The 14,932-nt window shown below is 58.3% G+C and overlaps 4 protein-coding genes across 4 annotated transcripts; 2 read left to right on the plus strand and 2 right to left on the minus strand.

Annotated features, from left to right (window-relative positions):
* Positions 1-454: 454 nt before the first annotated feature.
* GLRG_09808 (vegetative cell wall protein gp1) lies at positions 455-1,669 on the plus strand (the record flags this gene model as incomplete). Its single annotated transcript, XM_008100493.1, has 1 exon — positions 455-1,669. One exon carries the CDS (start codon positions 455-457, stop codon positions 1,667-1,669), a length of 1,215 nt encoding a protein of 404 aa, XP_008098684.1.
* Positions 1,670-9,715: 8,046 nt separating this feature from the next.
* GLRG_09809 (cytidine and deoxycytidylate deaminase zinc-binding region) lies at positions 9,716-10,390 on the minus strand (the record flags this gene model as incomplete). The annotated part of the gene is made up of 1 exon (XM_008100494.1): positions 9,716-10,390. One exon carries the CDS (start codon positions 10,388-10,390, stop codon positions 9,716-9,718), a length of 675 nt encoding a protein of 224 aa, XP_008098685.1.
* Positions 10,391-11,527: 1,137 nt separating this feature from the next.
* GLRG_09810 (uncharacterized protein) lies at positions 11,528-12,835 on the plus strand (the record flags this gene model as incomplete). The annotated part of the gene is made up of 1 exon (XM_008100495.1): positions 11,528-12,835. The coding sequence occupies one exon, from the start codon at positions 11,528-11,530 to the stop codon at positions 12,833-12,835; it is 1,308 nt and encodes a 435-aa protein (XP_008098686.1).
* Positions 12,836-13,333: 498 nt separating this feature from the next.
* GLRG_09811 (uncharacterized protein) lies at positions 13,334-14,508 on the minus strand (the record flags this gene model as incomplete). The annotated part of the gene is made up of 2 exons (XM_008100496.1): positions 13,334-14,080; positions 14,152-14,508. Coding segments are annotated over 2 exons (1,104 nt in total), but the record flags the coding sequence as incomplete, so codon positions are not given.
* Between the last annotated feature and the right edge of the window lie 424 nt (positions 14,509-14,932).

The raw sequence follows: 14,932 nt of genomic DNA on the forward strand, positions 1-14,932 counted from the left end.
CAAATCCCAACAGTACGTCATTGACGACACTTTGGTTGCTGGCAAGCTTTTTTTTTTTTCTCAGAAGCCCCCAGCATCTTCTACCGCACACCTCCGAGGTCGAGAAGCTTCTTTTCGTGCTCGGTAATCTGGTCTTCCATCCCCGGTCAGCGAGGGTAATTTGCAGCAGTTATATCAAACCTGGTCATGTTCGGCTACAGAAAACACATTCCTTCTCCTCCATCTTCCCACCGCATACCAAGGTGACTTGCTTCACCTTCTTTCGTGCCTCGACATCGGCGCGATAACCTGGCCCTGGCATCAGACATCACCAACAACGCAACCATCGACGACATTTTGGGGGGATCTCTCGAAACCTAGCAGACGAAGCTGCTAGAGAAGGACGAGTAGAAGAAATAACAAGACATCATCGGACGCCCCCGACGAACATACAGAGAGAGAACCGTCACGCAAAATGGCAAACTACTCATCCCCCTACGGGTCGACTCCCGGCGAGGAGTACTACTACACCCAGGAACGATACCAGTCGGCAACCCCAACTCCCTCCCCTCGGGGCCCCTCATCCTACTACTACCCCGGCGCCACGCCCCAAAGGCCGGCCACCCGCGCCCACTTCCGCAACCCCAGCGAGTTCAGTCCCCGTCCGCCGACGGCGTCGCCTCGATACACGAGCGATGGCTACTATGCCACGGCAAATGTGAGTAGTGGTCATCATTCGCGCAAGCATTCATGGGCCACTCCGTCGCAACCAAAGCGCGAGCGCCGATCTTCTTATGTTTATGTACGGGCCTCGACGCCCCACGGAGAATCCGACGAGGACGAGGTCATCGAGGTGGATGGCCGTACCTACGTGCTTCAGGCACAGTCGCGCCAGAGGGCAAAGAGGCATTCCGTTCAAGACACTTATCATTATCAAGACGCCTGGAGAGGATATGCAACTGATTACCACCACCCCACACAGAGCGGATTCGCCTACATTGAGCGCGAGGCCCAGCCCTATGACCCGCGCGCCCCTCGCCCCGCGGCCAGCACCCATGCCCGTCGTTCCTCGGCTTCGGTGCCCCAGCGGCCATCCACCACCCGTCCCGCCAGCTCTCACGCCAAGAAGCCCCCTCCGCCTCGTCAGGCCAACGAGCTGGATGCCAAGAAGCACAAGATCCCTCCCGGTTACTCCCTCAAGAACTGGGACCCCACCGAGGAGCCCATCCTCCTGCTTGGCAGTGTCTTCGACTCCAACTCCCTGGGCAAGTGGATCTACGATTGGACCGTCTACCACCACGGACCTGCCACCCCCATCTCAGACATGGCAGGCGAGCTCTGGCTGTTGCTAATCCAGTTGGCCGGCAAGATCAAGCGTGCCGAGGAGACGGTCGAACGCGTCCGCTGCAAGGAGAACAGGGAACTTATCGATGACTTTATTGAATCGGGCGAGCGCCTCACTGACAAGCTCCGCAAGCTGCTGAAGACGTGCGAGTCGCCCATGCTGAAGGCCGCCAGCAAAAAGGGTAACTCCCAGCTCGGCAAGAACGCCGGTGTCGAGTTCGTCGAGACTCTGTTTGGCCGTGAGCGTGAGCTGGACAAGACGGAGCGCTTCATGCAGGGTGTCCGTCTCTTCAACCTGAGATTCGACGCCAACTGTGAGGACATTCTCCGGAACCCGACCAAATAGAGGACATGCCTGTCTCTCCCTGTGGAAACTTCCTGCCTGGTCTCTTTTATCTGCCACAATCATGCCAAGGGCGGATTTCTTTCACCCCATGGAACTGCCCGCGGACTGCCACTAGGACCGGGAGTGCTCATTATACCATTAACAAGAAGAAGAAAAAACAATAACAACGACACCAAGAAAACCCACATCGAACCGACGGAGGGAGTTGCCGATTGTACGATTAGGGATTTGTTTACCGGATCTCATTTTCCTAGGGAGTGTTTCCTCATCCATTTCTCTACCTTAGTCTCCGGATCTGGATTTTTTCTCTCTCTTTTATCATCACCATAAACATAATCTGGCGCAAGCTGTTATGCATCGGGGATACACACCAAGGATTTTTCTTTGCGATACCCAAGATACCACACGGGCCCGAACCTACACGGGAACGAGAACGACTACGAACGAACGAACGCACGGCATCATCGCCCTTGTGTGTTAGAGGGATGGACATCAAAAGCATGCTTTGGTTGCGACATGATCATTACGCGAGACTGGACCACGGTCCGGTCATGGGAAAGAAACAGCACGCGCGTGGAACTCGAATTTTGTTTTGACTGGGAGGTCCAGCCGTTCACTCTTGGACCTGACCCTCGCCGTCGTCTATTTTATGCGCAGCAGGGAAACAGCATTTATATGTAATACCGTCGTCGACTTGCACGGACGCAACGATGACTTGTTTTGATTGGTTTAGACAGGAAAGGGATTTGGCAAGTTTTTTGTTTCGTCTTATTCGGATTGCAGCTTGCAACACATGTCGGCCGCACTGGAGGCGCATCTATTACAACATGTTCGCACGACTCGATATCATTGCAGAGTCGAAGACTTTTCTTTTCTAGCAGGAAGACTACGGAGTGCTGGATATACCCCTTCCTTTCCTTATTATTGGCTCCGGGGCCGGAGGGAGCCGGAGAGTAGCTTAGAAATCAGACATCAAACAGTAGCATTCATAAACAACAGTGTGCCTCTTGCATCGTGACTGGGGTGTCGATTTACAGGTAGAGAAGACGGGAGACGTGGAGGACGGCAAGGTCATCATCACATAGGTATGACTGTCAATGGCGGTTGGTTCCCCGTGGGTTGTTCTCTCGCTGCGAACTAAACAGCCTGACCCACGAACGTTGGCGGCAGCAACAGTAACAGTAACAGCAATGGGTCGTTGGTTCGCGGAAATGACAAGCCCCCCCCTTTCTTTAGGGTATGAGGTCATCATCCTTGGGCGCGACCAGCCTCCCTGCTCCGCGATGTGTCCCCCTCGGCCTCTCCACAAACAAACCCCCGGACCGAGACGTTCATGCGACTAGGGGGGATGGGGGGAGAGATCGCGAGGCACGACGTCACACCGGGGAGAGTTCTCAGTTGTCTGGAGTTGTTCTTTTTTCTTTTCCCCTTCTTTTTTTTGTGCGGAATCGCGAATGGGACGGGTTTCTATCTTTGTGAGGGAGAGGAGACGGGAGAGGGGAGGGGATGGGCGGTGGGTGGATAGACGGGGTGAAGAGAGGGGCGGGTGCCGGGACACACGGCGGGGATCATCTAGAGGGCTCATATCACTTGCATACCTATTGCCCGTCATTTCTGACCAGGCCTGGGCTGGCATTCGGCAATGGCGTAGTCACGGCCCTTTTGGCCACGGGGCTAGGGTAAGCAACTCTAGTAGAAAGAAAATACATTTCAATCACCATGGGGGGGTATTGGGCTGTCTCAAACACAAGGGTCCTCTGGCATTCGTCAGGAGGGGGGGGGGTCTTCACACACATACACGCCCCTCCTTGCGAGACGGCAAAATGAGTCTGAGACTCGAGACTGAGAAGGTCGAGTGAGGCTCTGGGCTGGCCGCGCTGGAATGCTTTTCCCCATATATCAGAGAATCTCAGCCACACGCACACACTCACACACACACATACGGTCAGGCGTCGAGACAGACAAGTCCGATAGGGCTCACGTTTTCGTTTTCGTAAGACATGACTGGCATGCCTGGGCCCAACAGGCATGTATGAGGCCTGGATTGACGTTCCACAGGGGGGGTCGAGCCGTCTCGACGCAAAGCTCTCACCCCCTCGCCCGACCTCTGCCTCGGCGATATCATCGGATGTCGTCTTCCGATGCGGGTGAGAGAATGAGGATGATCCGACTTGGGAAGAGGAAGAATTCTTCGCTGAAAGGTGGCTCGCTCGGAGAGGGAGATGGTAGCGAGCGTGGGCATGAAGAAATAGAATCAAAAGGCGTTTGTAGTATGATGACCGGGAAGGTGTCTTGCCGTGCGCGGATCGCGTTTTGATCGCGGGTCGACGGTAGACATACACATAGAGAGGGAGAAAGGAAGAGAGAGAGAGGCAGGCGTGTGTACTCTGCGTTTGTGTCTCGCTTCTACCTCGCAACATGCGTGTGGGTGCCCGTGTTTCTTTCTTTTTTTTTCCCCTTGTTTCTTCTCCATTTCTTTTTCCTCCTCCCCCCCTATCAAGTTTCTGATTTTATGCGTTTCCAATCCAGCCAGCCAGCCACAGCGGAATCGCAGACCGACCTAAGCTTTGCCCACGGGACGGGATAGATGCCGGGACATGGGCCATGTGTGTGCGTCTAGTATGGCAGGGAGCGCGCGTCCCATCTCGGGGCCGTTTGCTGCACCGCACGGCTGCCAGCTGTAGCATACGTTATTGCTCCCTTGGAAGAGAGGCATGGTTCAGATGGAAAAGGGATGGAAAAAAGCAAAAAAAGGCAAACGTGTGGGTGGTGGGTTGGCACGGCCGTTTCGTTGGACAGTTTTTTTCTGTTTGCTTGTGCATGCATGTCAAGCGTGCGTGCGTTTGCTGCCTCGCGGCGGCGGTCCGAGCAGCGCACCACGCGCGCGGGATAGTAGTGCGCTGTGTTCTCGCGCGCGCCCTTTGCTGTCCTGCACGGAGGCGGGAACTGCGTCAGTCAGTCAGTCAGTCCGTCATTCAGATTTACCGCACGGGAGGAGGCGCGGCGAGAGGTTGGGTAGTCATCATCACGGGTGACGGGCGGGCCCTGCGAGACGGACGTCATGTGCCGCCAGCCAGCCCGGGTTGAGACTCGTCCTCGTCAGCTGGGCCTTGTCTTTCTTCGAGGAAGGCGGAGCTCCTGAGCCTCTCGGGTTCTGCCTGTCTGTCCTTACACACGAGTCACTGAAGTTGGCCCATGACGACTTCCGGGAGGCTGAGACAGAGGGGGGAGGCTCGGTCGAGGCGGGACTCCGAGACGAAACGCCGGCGCTGAAGGGGCCGTGTGCCCCGTGCCGATCGGACCGGCGTGGGACGCCCGCCCTTTTCTTCTTTTCCGATCCGGTTGCGGCGCCAAGTACAAACCAATCAATAGATCAAGGGGGAGGGGGGGGTTGCTTCTCGGCGGCCTGGTAGACAAACAAGACATGCCTTGGGTGCGGCAGTTTACATGATCCAGAACCCAAACGGGAACTTGTTGATCGGCCTTGTGTATCCGCCGAGGATGCGGCAGGCCGACCCAAACATTCGAGATCTATATTGCCAATACGGCCAGGTGGCGAGCGAGGGGGGTGGGGGGCCCTGCACTGCCACCATATCGTGGACGTACCACTCGATACGAGCGCCTCTTTTGGTGCTCTGGGCCGGTTTTGACGTGGTACACGGTGAATCTCGCAGAAGGGTGCTTCTTGGTATCGCCCGGGTGCCACCGCGATCCCATATCCGTCCCGGGAGCATACTCAACCTGAGTAGCAAACGTCGTCCACCTGCGTCCGGGGCGACATTGGTTTGGGGCAATTTAGATTGGTTTGTGCACCCTTTTTTGACAAACCCCTCCCGCGACAAGGGCTGCGCCGCCACTGGAGCCTTGCGTGACGGGAAAGTAGACGGGAAATAGGGACGTACATGGCACGGGCCAGTGACCCCGAGCGTCGCAACGGGAGGGCTCGGTGTGACGAGTTCGTGATGGAGGCGCTTCTTGTCTCCCGCGGCGGGCGTTTGGGCGGCACGGCGGGGGGAGGGGGGGTGGATAGGAGGCGTGGGTGTGCGGGTTGAGTGTATGAGCGTGTGATTGTGTGAGAGAGCGTGTGGTGACCGTTTGCTTCTTCCCACCCGATCTGTCACCTTGATTCCAGGGCCTGTATGTCTGTTGGATGCAGCCACGATATAGGCAGTTGTAGGAAACAAAAGGAAATTCGGCGAGGCTGGGGGGGGACAGGACAGGGTTGTCCCGGATGGGAGAGAGAGAGAGAGAGAGAGAGAGAGAGACATGAGTCCGGACGAGATGTGAGATGTGCCGGGAACTGCTCAGCGCTTCGCCCTCCAATCACGTTCGATGTGGCATGGCAGTCGGCAGTCAGGGCACACGGCACACCACGTTCCCCCCTAGCTGCTAGCTGTCAGCTTGCTTTTCACGCCGTCTTCATTTAGGTGGCGGTTTGGTATTCTTTTCTTAGACGCCCCTCAGGGGTTAGGGGAGGGGGCTGGAGGCTGTTTGCTGGGTAGGGAGGTCTCAGTGTAGTCAGTCACTTTGTGATTAATCTTCTCTCCCCGGTCCGCAGCGAGATGGCTGGATGCTGTGAATACATACATCAGTTGGTTGCGTGAAGAAGATGCGAGGTACTCCCGAACGCGAAGCAACCTCTGGTGTGACGGTGGCTTGCTCCATGATTCGATGGATGGCTATTTTTGGCGCTGTTTTTAGCCTGGGAAGTGCACATTTCGGATCTGGACGGGAGGGGGACGCAAAAGACGGGCAAGGTTTGGGGGCCAGATGGGCCCGTCCGTGGGCCGCAGATTGCCATGGTGTAGCTGGTCGCCTTACGAGGCGGGGGAGGGCTGTGGGATGTCAACGGGAAGATGCAGTATGACTGACGGCAATGGCATATCAGTCTTTGAATCCGAGGTTACGTGTTGGTCAGTCTTCGGATAGGATCGAGGCGGGAAGAGGCCAGGACATGCGTGTCTAGAGGTTGATACCCAAGAGGCTGAACTTGCAAGGATTCACTCATAGAGGTGAGAGACAGTGATGTTGCGTTTGGTTTTTGATCGCACCCTTGCGTGCGCTGGTGTCTCTGATGCCGCCTCCCCTCCCTTGCAACGGCGTTGGTCGCTCACATGAGGCTGGGAAGACATTCGAGACATGCGTCAGCGCAGCGCCAGCATTGGCGTCGTGGTTCAGGGTTGCTTCTCCCTCATTATACACTAGGCGACGACTCTCACCATAGGGGGGTTTTCTCCCGTGCTAAAGCAGTCGCGCCAGCTTCTTGATGATAGGACAAAGGGTTTGAGCACCCCCGACTGGCCATCATGGGGTAACCCAATCACATCACGTACAGACCTGAGATCGATGGCCTATCGAGAGACCCGCCAAGGACCCGTCCAACCGGGGTATTGAAACGGGAGAGGGGCAAGCTACCCACTGAACGAGGGGGTTGGCTCGAGGAGGGGGTAAAACCTTGGACGGGTCGACGCCGATGATGGCAGGCAAAGCTCTGTACGTAGCCAAGTGTTCCATTCCTTCTAATGCCGAACGTGAACCCTGCTTTGCCCGCCCGTTCGGCCTGGCGCGACTGACATGATCGCCCACCGTGGTGTGTCAAGACATGCCGCTCTATTCCTCCACCTGTATCCGTACAGCAAGCAAGCAGTAAGAGTCATTGTAACCGGCTCAGCCTCTCTCAGACGGGCACATACGACGGGTATTACGCCCAACGATGGCCAGACAGACAGATGGACAGACAGACGGACAGACAGAACCAACCCGAGGCTCCGACATAAGCTGACCACTTTGCTCTGACATGCGGTGCGACCGACTCTGCCCATCCAACGAACCTGTCTGTAGTGCCCTCCCTACCCGTGAGTTGCTAAACCAACACCCGAAACCCGGGTTGTGCTGCATTGGCGTGTGCAGTGCAGAACCAAACCACGCCGATGCAGAGCGCGGCACACGCAGAGAATAGACGCCGTGCAGTCTAGCAATCAGCACACGGCATTCCGAAGCAAGCCGTTATTTCGGGGGATGAGAATGGCAGGCTGACCTGGTGCGGTGCACACTCACACTCACACTCACACACACATACACACACACGTTTGCGAGCTTGCGTCATTTCTCGCGCACCTTCAGGGCCCCCCTGGGGGTCAAGATATCCCCTCCCCTCCCCCCCGGTATACTACATTGTATAGGTACAAGAAGGTGGGAGGAAAAGCATGGAACAAGCCTGCTGCCAGTGCTGTGACGGCCCGTTCCAAGCGTTCGTCCAGGTTATGGCAGCGTACGGATAGAACTATACACATGGTAGAAGCCCATCACGGGCATCACAGAACCATCACACACACAGCTGAACTGACGGGATCGTCGTCACCGAATCACCTCTTTCGGGTTTCGAGAAAGGGAACTCATCACGTCCGCTGCACACTCCCCCCCCCCCCCCCCCCTCCCTCCCTCTCTGGATACTGCACTGCTCACCCTGCTCTGGCAGCGGCTGTCGCGTCGTTGGCATGCAGTGGGCGCGGCGGATGGTTAGCGGGGGCGGGTTTTCGCGATGCTCAGCATGTGTTGATAATATCCGCCGGGATACTACGGATTGAGGGGTTTTGATGCACGCAGTCTCAAGAGGAGGGGTTGTTGGAGAACGAACAAGAAGACATGGCATGGCGACAGGGAGGGGAGGATGAGGAGTTTGTCAGTTGCGGACAAACTGTCCCGCCATCCAATGTCATGCATGGGGCGGGTGGGGGAGGAGAATGGAGGGTTTCCCGCATTTCCATCTTCGCTGCTCTGCTCTACTGTGTTCTATTGTGCTCTTTGGTTCTCGCCAGTGAATCGGCCCATCGTCTATCCATCGTCTAGTCTCATCATGCAACGTCTTGCACTTCCGAGGGTATCGTCAGGGTCCTCATGGCTCGCACAGCAGCAGCAGCAGCAGGGCTCGTAATACTTGGCAAACATGTTCCCCTTCACCCTTCCAGCTGGGAACGAGCCCGGCCGATCCGGCCAGCAGAAGAAGCCCATCAACATTACCATCACTCTCAGTCCATCCGTACCCTCGCTCGCCAGGCCATCGCTCCGGGCGAGCCCGTTCCGCAGCATGCCCCGAGGACACGCTTGTGCAAACCTCGCATGCGCCTGCCTTTCGTACCGAGTGGCAACCTGTTCTGATGGCCGCCGCGGGGCCACGCCACATGGGAGCGACGTGTCCTTTGACCAATGACATCTGCTTCTCTGCTCCGCTGAAGACCCAATTGGGGGGGGGGGGGGGGGCGTGAAGAACTCGAGGTATACAAGTACGGGTATAGGTAGAAGTATAGTACTTCATCGACAGGGGCTGGTCTCTGGTTACCCCGCCATGCATATCCGCCGCAATGTGCTTGGTCCGCGACCGCTGCATCGTCGGCACAGTGCGATGTGTCCTTCCTGATTCTGGCTGTGGCTGTCAGGAAGAGTCAAGGGAGGGAATCTTCAAGAGCGAGCGGGGGAGGGTTATCGTAAGGATATCCCTAGGCATGTTGAAAAGGGCGAGAGGTGCGTTACCTTGCTGCTTCTGCTGCTGCCTCGGAGAAACGGTCCCTTGTTCGCGGTCCCCCGCTCTGCAATGGCTGGTGCCGCATGCGCCGTGGATCATTGCAGGAATCCTTTTTTTTTTCCCCCAGGCCAGGCCGTCACGGAGGACTCGTGGCCTTTCCTTTGTGAAGAGGGCTGGCTGGTTTGGATTCCATTTGACCTAGACTATGGAGGGGGGTGCATGGCTTGCTTGTCTACGCGAGGAAAGGGGCCAGGTTCAGAGTCACGTTTGGCGTGGCTTTTTGCTTCACGACTAAAAGACAACCGGGAAACGAGTCTTGCCGACAATAACTGTGAATAATCCTAGCCTCCGACGCCGGCGAGACCATGTTGCTGCTAGCCTGGACCTAGAAGCTCCAGCTCGGTCCAAGCATTGCTGGGAATCGACCGGCCGGCCCGTCGACGGCGCCGATACAGCAGCAGCAAACCGTTTAGTATTGGCCGTCACGAGACCCCAGACAAAAGCCGCCGCCGGCGCCGGCGCTACTACTTCCACACGCTAGAGCTCGTCGCGCCGGCCTTCTTCCCCTCCTGGTACGTGTCGCTCAAGGCGTTGTACAGCCCCTTGACGCGCTCCGTCTCCCGCACCCAGCGCGCCCTCGGCTCGCCCTCGGGCAGGTCGGCCACGAGGTCGGCGAGGCTGCGGGCGGTGAAGAACTTGTTGGCGCGGTTGTACAGGGGGCGGCGGGCGAGGGCGTCGTCGGGCTCCCCCTCGGCGCGGACGCGGAAGACGGCGTCGAGGATGTCGATGTCGTGCGGGATGGCGAACAGGTCGCGGCTGTCCTCGTAGGTGAAGAGGTAGTAGACCTCGCGGAAGCCGGACCAGGCGATGCCGCTGAGGCAGAGCGAGCAGGGCTCGTGGGTGGCGAAGAAGACGCAGGCGGTCCGCGGGCTCGGCCGGGTGGCGGGGTCCGGGAAGACGTCGGTGAAGAACTGCTGGATGCAGTTGATCTCGCCGTGGAGGAGGGGCGAGGCGCGCTCGTCGTTGGTGGCGACCGTCAGGGCCTCGAGGGTCGTCGAGGAGAGGATGGCGGCGCCGAAGAGCTTGCTGCCGGAGCTGACGCCGCGGCGGGTGAGGGGGACGATGCGGTCCTCGGTCAGGGAGAGGAGGGCGGAGAGGATGGTCTCGGGGTCGCGGGGCGGGAGAGCTTCATCGGCCATTGCAAAGACGTTCGGGGTCGGTAGCCCGCGATTAGAGTGACGTCGGAGTGGTCGCTGGCTGGCTGGCTGGCTGGCTGGCTGACTGGCTGTGGTGGTTGAGCTAGAAGACTACTACTACTGCGTCAAGGGTCATGAGTGAGTGTAAGTGCAAGTTCTGGATCGCATCCATTGATGCGCGCCGAGGTGTTTTTTTAATCAACCGCGATGCTTATCACGAACAGTCGCGGTGGATAAGGCGCCGACCTCCCTGCCATCGGAGGCGTCCGTAGCGCGGGCGGGATGAGTTGTTGCTGCGTCTGGTCGCGGCGACCTCCGCGTCTCTGCGTGTGTGTGTGTGTGTGTGTGTGTGTGTGTGTGTGTGTGAGTTGGTGGGGAGTCGGAGATGAGAGTTTCAAGGTGTCGCTTGATGGCCGCGTTTTCGTTCCCTCCCTGCATTGACAAGTTGGAACTGGGAGCGTCACTGGGTTTGACGGATTGATACTCGAAGCTGTGTGCTCGTGGAGGGAGAAATTCCAGTTTGGTAGAGGCCGCGGGGGACCCGGATCCACAGTGCCGCCGGTCACCGGTCGCCCATCATAGATGGGGACCGGAAATACGATGGTTTAGTGGGAGAAGACGGTGAAAGCCCAGACATCGTGGTCCATATCCCGGCAGCTTCGTTTTAATTTGCTTTTCACCAGAAGTGCGACTGGTCGAACCCCCGCCGGATCCTGTGTAATCAAAGCGGTATATGCATTCGTGGACCTGGCACTGCACTCGGTGCCTTCGTACCTTGTTTACAGCACCTCTGAGGGTGTTCGCCCATGAGGACCGTTTTAACAACCAAGACACTTTCGACTAACGGATTGGCCGTCATGTCATTGATCCCTTCGAGAACCATAAACACCGTCTTGCTCGTGTACCACGTAAAAAGCTGTGCCTGAAGCCCGGAACACACGTCAAGGCCTGGCCTGCGACGCAAAGTGACGCTTTTGACGCATCTCACTGGTCAATGGCCGATGACTAAGCACACGCTCACTTTTTTTCTTCACCAGCTGTAGATACACACACACACACACACACACACATACATACACATACATACCCTCACCAGGAGATGAGTTCAACACTACGACCCGACCCGGCACAAAGACCCTAATGCATTACATCCGACTCCTCCGAGCCCCCAAGCTCACGTACGACAAGGGCAGGAAACACCCGTGGTCTCTCAACGTCGTCCTGACCGTCACCACGGATCTCGGCGACTCCTTCCTGAACCCGGACGACCATGAGCCCGTCAAGCTCAAGATCAGCGCCGGCTGGGAACAGCCCTCGAAGCAGCCCAAAGCCGACGACCCCTTACTATTGGCAGCGGAAAAGGTTCTGCGTTGGACACCGGGCATGCGCGTCCTCAAGGCCGACATTCCTGCCCAACACCTCACCACCCCGGCCCTCCCGAACCCCGGCCTGGGGCCCTTGAGGGTCCTCGTCCGCGCGAGCGGAAGACAGTCGGCCGATGCGGCGACCGACGTCGTCTTTGCGGGACTCGACGGGGACTGCGGCAAGGTCATGCCCGTGTGGGCCGACGTTCAGACACCGGACCACAGCGAGGCGCCGACGACGTGCGTGCGGAGACTCGCACACGGCGGCCGCGACTCGGAGCCGTGCGTAGAGATCGAGGAGGACATCGGCGAGAGCATCGCGAGGCACATCTGGGACGCCGGGCTGACGGCCATCTCGACGCTCTGGCTCGCCAACGACCGGGACGGCCACGACGACGCGGCGAAGCGCCCCTGGTGCATGAACCGCCTCCGCGGCTTGCTGTTCGGCGGGCACCCGCTCAACGTCCTCGAGCTCGGCTGCGGCGTGGGCATCCTGGGCAACGGGCTCGCGCAAATCATGACGAGGGAGGACCCGGAGGGGAAGAGCAGCATCCTCATGACGGACCTGCCCGAGGCGGAGCAGCGCGCGAGGGCAAACATGGCGCGCCTGGCGACGGCGGGCACGGCGTCCATTCGCCCCGAGTACGAGAACCTCGACTGGGACGACGGCCGCAAAGGCGAGCTGGGCCCGCTCGCCGGCGCCAGGGCGTGGGACCTGATCGCCATGAGCGACTGCACCTACAACGTCGACGTGCTCCCCTCCCTCATCAACACCTGGACGGCGGTCCACGTGCACAACATCTCCCGTAGTAGCCGCCCCGGGGGGGGCAGCGACGGCCCCGTGCGGACCCACGTCTACGTCGCCTGGAAGAAGAGGCACCCGGACGAGAACGAGTTCTGGCACCTCGTCGACGACGCCGGCTGGGTCCTGCTGGAGGAGGACGTCGTCGAGCTACCGGTGCTCGGCGGCGAGACGGAGAGCATCTTTTCCTACCTGTTCGAGACGCGTTCGCAACGCTACGAGAGGGTCGCCGAGACGGGGACGTGGAAGTGTCTGGATCGCGCCGGCGCGAAGCCTCGTTGAGCGTTTGTTTTCTCGGAAAAAGAAGGAAGAGAAAAAAAAAAAGACGGCTAGGGCGTACAGGCTGCGACACTCATGCCGTCTTTCAAGGTTCGCAAGATCGGGGTTTCATTAAGACGACAAACTTTTCGCAACTGGACTGCCGGGGTTCACACAGAACATGCTCAAGATGGACTCGATTGTGCATTAGGTCTCAAAACACCCCTCGCCGCATTTTCCACGCCCGTTCAGGTCTGCTCCGCCACTACGCCTGTTGAACGCGAGCATCGTCCAAGAAAGCGGCGCCCTCTTGTTGATCAAGAACCTTCTCTTGCCGCACCACCCGGAACTCAACGGGCAGGCGGCCGGCGAAGCCAGCCTCGGCCCCCACTGGAACATGTCAGCGAAGCCCCTCCTCCTCAAAAAGACAGGTATGTATGACTTACAGAACAGAACAGAGGCAAACTCCAGTAGCACCGGTACCCACGGGGTGAGAGCCAGGGCCTGGCCTAGACTCCAGGCATCCTCGGCTCTCCGCGGCGTCCTGTCGAAGAAGACAACGAGAACGATCCAGGCACCCCACATGCAGATGAAGTTAGCAGCAGCATACAGAAGCATGGCCCAGCCGGCGACCTTGTTGAGCCACTTGGCCTGCCACATCTTGCGGTTGTTGCACCGGTAGAAGCAGAGCGCGACGCTCAGGCAGAGGCCGAAGAGGGGCGGCATCCACACCATGGCCGCCATGGTGAACATGGCTGCCTCGACCGCGACCTGCGGAGGGTGGTTCTGCCGGCAGAGGTCGAAGACGCGGATGTCGTCCAAGTACTCGACCTGCGCGCTGTCCAGGCACATGATCCACGCGGCGGTGTGGACGACGAAGAGGGCGACAAGGACGGCGCCCTTCAGCCAGCCGCGGCGGGCGTACGCGAGGATCAGCGGGAGCATCGCCGCGAGCGGGTAGAAGGCGGCGGCGGAGACGATGAGCTGGAGGGACGAGGTGGGCCGGCGACCGGTCGGCGTGGTCTGGAAGTAGATGACGGCGGACTGGATCCCGAGGGAGAGGAAGGCGGCGGCGGTGAAGAAATCGTAAGTCGTGCACCGCAAGGCGTCGCTGATGCGCGCGGAGATGCCGAGCTTGTCATCCGGGGCGGGCGCGTCGGGATTCTCGGACGTCTTGTCTGCAGGCTTGCGGCGGCTGAAGGACCGCCAGACGGCAAACAGGCAGTAGACTGTCAACATGACGGCTTCAAAGCCGTACGAGGCGAGTAGCTGGGACATGTCAGTACGTGATGATTGTGTAGCAGCAAGCAAGCCACCCCCAACCCGAATCATAGACTTACCCCGTGCCCTGCGAGACCCCCATCAACCTCTGAGCCGACGGATCGACACACCTCTGGCAAGCAGAGCCTGTCGTGGCTCACGTCGCCAGCCAGCAATGTCCTGTTCGAACGCGCCCACTCATGCCATTCGATGATCTCGGCGTTGGACGGAAGCCCAACGTCGCCATGTCCCACTGCTGTGCGCCAAAAGTCGGCGACTCCGGGAAAGGGGGGCTCGTTCTCCTGCGTCAGAATCCAGGCAAAGTAGTCGCCGGTGACGGAACAATTCCTGGTAACGTCCGACGAGATCCAGGGCACTCTTGTCCCAGGAAGAATGCTCATCGTGAGTTGCCCCAAGGTGTGTCTAGTTGCTTCCATGTGGGCTTTCGACGCTCACACACACCTCGGGAAGCTCAATTGCAGTCGGAACCCGGTTGCTGCTGATGTTGGAGGATTTGACCAAGAATGAACCAACATAATCTCAAGGGAAAAAGGAAGAATCTGGCTGGATGCTGTTGCCTGATGATAGGAGAGTATCCATAAATGCCAAGCAAATAGTCGTTACGTAAGCTGTCACAGACTTGGTTGGCAATTTAAAACAATTTGATAGAGAATAAGCAATTATCATTGCTCTCTCTTACACTCACACGCTACAACATGCAACCAGAAGACACACACTTTGGTGAATCAGTATTTGGTTTATCAACATAAAACTCTTACAACATTGGCTAGAGGGCCCGAAAACGTCGTACTCCAGAGATCGTGATAGCCCCTCTTCCTCCAGCATCTACAGGGGAGGGAG

This window comes from Colletotrichum graminicola (assembly GCF_000149035.1).
Source record: "Colletotrichum graminicola M1.001 genomic scaffold supercont1.52, whole genome shotgun sequence".
NCBI lineage: Eukaryota > Fungi > Ascomycota > Sordariomycetes > Glomerellales > Glomerellaceae > Colletotrichum > Colletotrichum graminicola.